This window comes from Lycium ferocissimum, chromosome 1, assembly GCF_029784015.1.
Source record: "Lycium ferocissimum isolate CSIRO_LF1 chromosome 1, AGI_CSIRO_Lferr_CH_V1, whole genome shotgun sequence".
NCBI lineage: Eukaryota > Viridiplantae > Streptophyta > Magnoliopsida > Solanales > Solanaceae > Lycium > Lycium ferocissimum.
In genome coordinates this window covers 65,147,616-65,157,242 of record NC_081342.1, presented here as the reverse complement: position 1 = coordinate 65,157,242, position 9,627 = coordinate 65,147,616, and the positions used below count along the sequence as shown (strand labels likewise).

The 9,627-nt window shown below is 33.9% G+C and overlaps 1 protein-coding gene across 1 annotated transcript; it reads left to right on the top strand.

The window, feature by feature from the left end:
• Window positions 1-5,777: 5,777 nt before the first annotated feature.
• Window positions 5,778-7,681, top strand: LOC132066420 (peptidyl-prolyl cis-trans isomerase CYP18-1; the record flags this gene model as incomplete). The annotated part of the gene is given in 4 exon segments (XM_059459737.1): window positions 5,778-6,008; window positions 6,791-6,949; window positions 7,165-7,213; window positions 7,216-7,681. Coding segments are annotated over 4 exon segments (471 nt in total), but the record flags the coding sequence as incomplete, so codon positions are not given.
• Window positions 7,682-9,627: the final 1,946 nt, after the last annotated feature.

The following is a 9,627-nucleotide window of genomic DNA, read 5'->3' as shown; positions in this document are numbered from 1 at the left end:
ATTTTGAATTTATTACTCGATACTTTTTTTTTTCAAACAAGTGCACATATCAGATTTACTTCGAGAAATCAAAGTTTAATGAAAATTGAAAAATCATCTGGCCTGTTCATTTTAGATTGTTTTTACATGCTATTCTAAATTCCCTCAACGTAGAAAAGCATATATAGATTGGTTTATTGGTGGAATGACACATAAAAGTCAATCCAAATAAAATTATGAGCACTAACATAAGAAATAAACATGTCCTGACAGGGGATGAATTTTTCATGATACAAATTTGACAGAATTTAATAATTTTGGTTTAAATATTTTAAAATATTATTTAATATATACAAATTACTATAAATCTAGAATCCATTAATCGTAAAGGATTAAAATCCTGACTAATAAATTTTAAATTTGTGTCTATGTACCTTGTCACCTCAAGTAAATCTCCTTTATCCTAATCCTGACTGTTCAGGGTCTTCTCCACGAACAGTCTTCATAGTTACATTAATTTTCTTTCGGGATATCCCACTCGGGAATAAATACACGAGATTGTAAGTAAAAGCAAACACACACAAGCAATTAAACGGGCCTAAAAATTTGCCTACCGACCCCAATAATCAAAATAATGGATGACATTGATGTCAAGCCCAAAAACTCTCTTTCAATTTTTAGCCCAACAGCATACGGCCCATTTGACTAATTAAAGCCTTAATCGTAATTAATTTAGGGAAAAGGACACTGTGTGTCCAATGGCGCAAAGTAATGCCACATTTGACCAATATTTAAGCCTAATACCCTTAGGAGTCCGCCCGGCCCAAAATAATGCCAAAAAATGACCGGCCCAAAAAAATAATACAAGCGCTTACTGCCCAGCCTAACGATCAAGCGCTTAAAAAAAAAAAAAAAAGTCGCCACTAAAGGCCTGCTATAGGAAACTTAGGCTTTTTAGTGGCAATTAAAAAAGTCACCACTAAAGGTTAAATATCCCAAAACATGTATAATATGTGTATATTTAGTAAGAAATATCCCAAAATATGTATAATATGTGTATATTTAGTAGTATATACAAGAATGATACAGTTTATATACATATGCTGGAATTATATATACACTTTATATACAAGAATGATTCACTTTATATACATATGCTGGAATTAATTATACATTTATTACACATAAATTATATGTTAATCATACATTTATTATACACATATTATATAATAATGATATGATATATTTTTTTTTTTACATATATAATAGTGATACATATTATATACCACAATGATACGGTTTCTATGATACATTTTTTATACGTATGATACACTTTTTATACAAGATCGATACGGCTTTATAGACACATCGGAATTATATATACACTTTCTATACAAAAATGATACATATTATATACAAAAATGATACAATTTTCTATTCTATAATACACATTATTTACACAAATGATACATATTATATACAAAAATGATACATACCTTATTAGTGATTCATATTTTATATAGTTTATATACATTACAGATAGGTACTAATACATATTTTTATACACAAATGATACATATTATATACAAAAATAGCCTCAGAGTTTTTTGGAATATTTCTTACAAAATATACATATATTATACATGTTTTGGGATATTTAACCTTTAATAGTTGCCACTAAAAAGCCTGATTTTTCTATACCAGGCCTTTATTGGCGACTTTTAGTCGCCACAAAAAGTCTGACTTTTTTTGGGCAATTAGCAGGAATGCCCTTATTACGGGGTGGTCTTTAAGTTTTGCCCTTCAAAATGGTAGTCTTTAAAGTTTGCCCTTCGCTAGGGACGGCTTGGTCACGGGTTCAAACCCCCAGTCAGATGAAAATTAAAAAAAAAAAAATTCACAAGGCATAAGTTCAGAAAAAAGGCAGAGTTATAACTCTTCCTTAGCAGAATTTGCAAATTCTGCCCATTTCTGCCTTAAGGTAGAATTTCCAAAAATGGGCAGAATTTGCAAATTCTACCCCATGCAAGTTCTGCCTTGCGAAAAAAAAATTTAAATTTTCACTGAGCGGGGATTCGAACCCGTAACCAAGGGTCACTGCGGGCGTTAAATCTTAAAACCACCATTTGCTAAGAAACTTAAAAGACCACCCCAAATGAAGGGCAATCCAAAAAAAAAAAAACTTTTTTAAAAAAAAAAAAAAAAAGCGCTTGGGCTGTTGGGCCGGCCAGCCTTTAGTGGCGACTTTTTAAATCTTTTGTGGCAAAAGGCTTGCTACAGATTTTGGCTACCGGATAGGAATTGTTTAGGGGTTACTTTTTGGGTTTGGAAAATTTGGGCAAGGGCGTGGGTTTGTTTTGAGCCCAGCAGCCATTTGTGTCCTTTTCCCATTAATTTATTAAACAAAAATAAAAGCCTATTCAATTTCCATGAACGAACAGTGAAGAGTGAACAAACTCATTTTTATATTTCATAAGAGAACTTCAAATCAAACGACCAAATCAAATACAAAATAGCACTTAAGAGACATGGATTAAAAAAAAAAAAATGTAATGAAGCAAAATTAGAAACAAAGAAAGGAAAAGCATTGGACCTTAAATATTGATTCATCAAATTTACTTGACTGGACCGAACCAGGACTTTGGTGGGAACTCGACAAGAGAATCTCGACAACTCGAACCCAACTCAAGAAGTTAATGGTTTTGACCGGTGGTTAATAAGGTTTCACCTGAGAAGAGAAACAGGGGTGGTTCGGGTATTTTCCGGTGTTCGTTTTTTTTTTTTTTTGGTTAGTGAAGAGTGCTGGTGTGTTGGTCGCTGATTTCAGGTGGCAATAGGGGTGCTTGGTTTCGAAGTGGTTATCCGGTGATGGAAGGGATGGTCTCGATGGTGGCGTTGGGTGGAGAAGAAACAAAATGGTGTTTTGTTTTGGTCTCTGTGTGTGATCTGTACGTATGTATATATATAGTTGTCTATAATTTTTAATTATCTGTTTTTCTATGGTTGGAGATGGCGAGCTTTAATGGAGGTGAGGAAGCTGTCATGGTTTACATGGTGTGGCAATGGTGTATGGATTTTTGGTCTTGAAAGTGAGCTAAGGCAGGAGTGTTTTTCCCCCTTTGTTTTTGTTCCTGAAAATCTTGTTAACGTGAGGAGGCTGATCGATGGATAGGTGTTGCGGCTGCTGATGGTGTAGTCTTTTCAAGTTAGAAAATTAGGATTAGCTTCCTTTTTATAGAGTATCTAATTTTTGGTAAGTTTTCTAAAAAGTCCTTCTAATACTAGGATATTTTTATTCTTAAAATGGAATATGCCATGGATATGGGTAGGAATGAAAATTACCATGTGGCAATATGATAATGGTTCTCCTTTCCTCTTTTTTTTTTTTATTTTAATTTTTCTTTTTTCATTAAAGGTATAAAATAAAAATACTACGATAAATATATTAATCAACTACTTTTAAACCAAAATATAATAAAACATAAATAATTATACTAGAGAAAAACTCAAAAGTAATTAACTAAAACCTCGATTTAAAGAAACCTATTTTTGTAAGTTTTCTTTCTTTGAAACACAAGACTTGTAATCTAAAAATGGTGAATATTTTTGTCCTTTTTTCATTTCCACAAACAAAACCTCGTAAAATAAAAATAAAAGTTAAAATTTCAAAGATTAGGCTAAAAGAAAAATTAGACACTAAAACCGTGAAAAGGTCCCGGGAGGGTAAAAAATTATGTGTCTACATCTGCCCCTGTTTGACTGAAAATGTGAAGAGTTTCCAGACAAACAAGTAGACAAAGAGAGTAGTTTGACTCGACCGTTATTCTAAAAGGAGGGGGAAGAAAGAAAAGGATGCAATCGAGCCTTGGTTTAAGGCATCATACATATCCCGGGTTATAAGGGAATCAGGTCACATGTAGTTCAAGGAGTAAGAAGGGTGGTGAAACATACTAAGTTGGAGAGTCGAGTGAGGTCTTGTCGAGGCTCCAGTCCGCGGTCCTATTATTACATCAAATAAAAGGTAAAACTCAAAAAAGAAAATACAAGTACAAGATGCTATCTATGCAGCTTCTCTTGAATCTTGACTTAAATCTTCATGATTTTCCAAGTAGTGAGATAAGCGCTCTGATCCCGAAAGTAAACCTTGTTCTTCAGGCGGGGCTCCTGCTACTTCTGACTGAACTTGAAACCAACTGAAAGTATACCCTGTTCTTCAGGCGGGCTCCTGAGCTTGAAATTTTTTTTTTTTTTTTTTTTGTGTTAGAGCAGGATGGCTTGGTATTCTGATTCAACTTTCGGGCAAACTAAGAAGTTTTTGTACCCAGTATCTCTCTTTCGTTAAACAAGCTCAAGTGCTATCCCAATTGTTGAGAAAAATGGTTGAAGTTCCTTTTCTAACAAATGTTTGAAGCAACCAAAAGAAACTGGAATGTTTTCTTTCTTTTGGGTTTGAGGAAAGAATCTGAAGAGAAGAATAAGCTTTTATCTCATGATGATTTCAAATTGTAGGAGATGCTATAAAGAATAAAAGGCGGTAAAGACCCTTCTAAATCTTTATCTAACAACTATGCCTCAGTTCCAAACAAGTTGGGGTCGGCTTTTGTAATTCTTTATTTAATCAAAAAAACCCTTGTAAAAGGAGGATTTTCAAGCTGCCTCATTCACATGCTAAAACTGTCTTTTTTATGGTGAATGGCAAGAACTGGTTCAAAGAGGGCAAAATAATTAGTAATGAGATCTTTGCATTCCAGGCTCCAAGGAGGGTTGTATAGATATACTCCTACATTTGTATTATAGAAAGGTTGTTATAATCGGGGTTTTAAAAGCATTAATTACAAAAAAAGCGACGAATTTCATGAATAAGTGAAGCACATGATTTGCGGAAAATTAAAGATACCAAACATTTCAATGTTACATTTTCAAAAAAAAAAAAAATACCAAACATTTATAAATTTATACTATTAAGTATAAAATTTCAAATAGAGTAACTAATTTCGTCACCTAAGATACTACTATAATGTAGATATATCATACATTAATCCAGCTCCTCATAATTTAGATTCAAAGAATGGGCCGTTTCCCTTTGAGATCCCTTTGTGTGCCATCATTTGAAGCACACACTCCTCTGAAGTGTATGGCTTCATGGATCTATCTAGCATGCATGGCGTTTCAGTTATTTTTTATTTTCACTATTATAGCAGAAAGTTAAAAAATATATATTCTATAATCAGTCTATTACCTGGTTTTATCACATATAGTGTTCTCGTCTCAAACAGCTAGGATATGGGTATGACTTTGTTGAGATCTATTGAACTACATCAAATCTTTGTAAAACTTTGAGTCGCTCATTTCTTATATATACCGTTGCATATTACTTGTATTCAATTCCATGCTACCTAGTGTCTGATGCAGTATCTCCATTTCCTAATCCGTATGCCTACATTGGGGTACAAAAAACTTGTAATACAACTCCTGTCTGATGTATACCCTTGTATACTACCTATGTTCAAGCTCATGCAACAAAGTGTTGTTGTAGTATGTCCATTTCCTTATCAATTGTACTTTGAGGGACATATAAAGTGGCGAACATTAATTCATAGCTGAAAAAAGCATAAGCTTCATGGCACGACTAGACTAATTATTCTCCTTGAAACTTGAAAGCTCTCTCGTATCTTGATATTTTGCTTACTCCTTTAAAGCCGTGATTGCTTTAGAATTGTTAATCTTGTTTTGTTTATACTGACAGTTCCATTTTTATCTGGAAGCAGTCGAAATTTTTAGGTTGAAAGTAATTGATATTTGGTGTTTGTTTTAATAGGACGATTGAGATATCATTGGTAGTAATATTAAGTGCGCTTTGGTTGCAGAATTTCTTGGCGTTATGCTCAAGCGATTATTATGATGGGACCATATTTCATAGAAATATAAAGGGTTTCATTATCCAAGGTGGTGATCCAACAGGTACAGGAAAAGGTGGAACAAGTATTTGGGGTAAAAAGTTCAATGACGAGATAAGGGAGTCTCTCAAGGTACTTGTTGCAACATTTTTTCTTGTAGATATTTGGCTAATACATTCAGTAACTAACGAAATCATCCTTTTAAACTATCAAGTTTGACCTGTTCTTGATATAGAACATTGTTATTGGTGGTCCCATAGAGCTATGAGATTTTGTAATATGGGCTGTAGCCTCTGTTAGACCTTTAACAGAAGTTTGTTTAGTTTTGCAAGTTCATGGAAATTTTAATTATACTCTGTTGTTAAAAAATAAATAAGGACTTCGGTATTTGTTTAATGATACTCTATAGTTCACCAATCATGCACTAAAGGCTAGATGTCTTTTGTTACTCTATAGTTGGTGCAGCCTCTCCCCTGTAGATTCCCCTGAGGCTTTTTTTTTTTTTTTTTTTTTTTGGGTATTTTGTTAGCTCCCTGGAATTACTTTGGCTCACTTGCATTGGAGTAGCATCATCCTTTGTACCTATCACAATTTTGTTCTTTCTGTGCATCTACTTGATGCCATTAATGAAATTTCTTACGTCATTTAAAAAAAAAAAAAAAAAAAAAGAACTAGAACTTTCGTATTTCTTCTTTCCCTTATTCTTGTTTTCAGCATCCTTTGGCACCTCGTCTGCTTCTGGGGGCTCATTTGCCTTTGATTCAGGGTTGGGAATTGATGCCAAACTAGTCAATGTGGATCTGATTATACTTGCACTACACTATGCGTGTTTAATTTGTCATCTTTCACTCTTACTATTTGTGACTGCCTATATATTTTTTTCTGAATCATGTGTGCCTTGCATTCTGTTCCAGCATAATGCAAGAGGGATGTTGTAAATAGCCAACAGTGGCCCTAATACCAATGGGAGCCAGTTTTTCATTACTTATGCCAAGCAACCACATCTCAATGGATCGTACACCATCTTCGGGAAAGTAATACATGGATTTGAGGTTCTTGATCTCATGGAAAAGGTATGCCTAGTTTGATGCTTACAATTAAGTCAAGCGTGCTTTTGGAATGCAGAGTAATCTATCATTTTCTAGCAGTTATGCGCATTGATGATTCTTGGCTCTTATTCAGCATCAACTTATAAAACAGAGATATCGAATTTATAGCATAACATTCTGTTTTCAGATAGTGAATTTGGTTAGCTATCACCTAAATCACTTATTTCTAAATTTTGCAGACTCCAACAGGACCAGGTGATAAGCCGCTAGCTGAGATCAGGCTCAACCGGTGACGATACATGCTAATCCACTTGCTGGCTGATGTTATTCTGAATGCTAAGGCAGTACGTGTAATCTCATTGTTCGCCTTGTTGATTATGGTGAATACTTTGGGTTATTGCTATGGTCAACCTTCATCGCTGACAAATTTACTGGTAGATAGAGAGTAGTTAATACAGGATGATAATAGTAATGAAACTTCCAATTCTTGAACTGGATTAGTTACGGAACTGTTAGTTTTCGGGAAACACAATCTTGATATCTCTAAATAGCAAATATGGAACTTACTCCTTGAAATGGTTCACTAGATTTACATGTTTATTTTTTATCAGCCTAATGTATCCCAAGTTTATCATGTATGAAGAGTGAAAATCTAGTCGGACTGAGTGTTGAACTATGAAAATATTTAGATTTATATAATGTAAATCCGGAGTTGTTAAAAGGGGTTATACTTTTGAATATTTTGTACTTTTGTTATATTTGGTGTTCAATTTGATTGGTATTTTTTCAGTTTTTCTTGTGTAGTATCTTTACATTTGCAACATAAGGAAAGATCTTTGTGTTCTAAGCCAAAGGCTGATCTTTTCTCTGTTGATTGTTAATGATTAGTACGGAACTTAGTTCAAATACATTTCATTAACATTCTTTATTCCAACAATTAGTTAGGTTTTGCTTTATAATTTGACAATCGATTTCTCTTTTCAAGCTTTAAAGCAAATAAATTAAGCATCCAAGGGTGTGGCCTAGTCATCGGTTTGAGAACCATGAGATCTTTGGTTCAAATTTCAATGGAGGCCAAAACATCATATGATATCTTTCCATCTGCTTTGGTGGACAGAGTTTCCCAGTACGTGGGATGCAGAAGATACCTTGTGTAAGTAATTGAAGTTGATAGGAGTAATCAACACTAGGTTACTTGCCAATTGAGCATTTCCATGTCTCGTCTTTACTTTATAGCCTTGGCACTAATGTGTCAAATATCAAGTTGTGCACTTGTGCTATACCTCATTTTTGGGGTTTACTCAGCGGGTATTTGGAACACTAGTTCTGTCAAATTTGATTCACGCTACACAAGACTTTAAATGGAAAGCCCCTCTACCAGGATATTTTCATTCCAAGGTTTCGAACTCAAGACTTTTGCTAAAGACGTAGGAATTCCATTCCATTCTTCCTTACTCCTTGGTCGTGTGTCATAGCAACATAGTCATGTTTAACTTGCTAAATATTTTTTTCCGGCAACTGAACTATCAAAACGAATACAGTATACTTAGTATGTCATAAATTAAGTGGTTGAGAAATAATAATCTAAATTTCAAGAAAAATAGAGACAAAAATGTAATATTTTGATTTCCGAATTTGTGCGGTGGTTACAATCTTTATGAAATCTGTGTTTAAATAAAAAGATGTAATTAGTCAATTCATAAACTTCTCTGGGCATATTTCGTTTCAAACCGAAAAAACCGACCGAACTGAACTTTTTTTAATTTCGGTTTCTGTTTTTTGATGTGTTCGGTTCGGTTCGGTTTTCGGTTTATGCAAATTTTAATTTGGTTAAACTGAAAAACCGAATTTTAAGTAGACCATATTTTTCATGAAACATATATACATAACAATTAATATATTGGGTTCACTTCTGCCTATGAGTAATAAACTAATAACAATGAGCCATATATCATTTAACATTTGTTAACTACTGGTCAAAGAACATGTAATAACAATGAGCCATATATCATTAACATATAAGATTGCACTAGTAGCAATTTCTTCCTCTGCCATTTCCCATGACCCAGACCATCCCGTTACCTGTAGCTAGTTTCTTACTGTAATCTCACTAGTAGGAAGTAGCACTAGTTGCTTTCTCTGTTTGTACTGTTTCCTGTTCCTGTGAGCTTAGCATCCCATTACCTGTAGCTAGTTTCTTACTGTAATCTCACTAGTAGGCAGTAGCACTAGTTGCTTTCTCTGTTTGTACTGTTTCCTGTTCCTGTGAGCTTAGCATCCCATTACCTGTAGCTAGTTTTAGCTTATGTTTGTTAAAAATTGCTAGAAATTGTCCAAACTCGTACTTATAGCTGTGGGAAAGTTTCCATGTCTCGAAGAAACTTGGTTGAAACCATGAAATTCAAAAACCGAATTGATCCGAAGTTATTTCAGTTCGGTTTCGATTTCTATTTTTTACAAACCGAAAAATCGAATCAAATTTGTGAATGGGGGTAACACTCTTTGAAACGCGATGTCCCTACATAAACTGACCTGAACACCATAATTATATATAAAAAATGTTTCCAACACTTGCATCAAAGTTCAGTTGCGTTTTTTAAACAAACTATAATCCAGAAAAGTTACTTCAAGTTCATTTATTCAATGAGATGTCGACATACAATTGGATTGTACATTCAAAAAGTAAGAAAATGTTGCTTGTT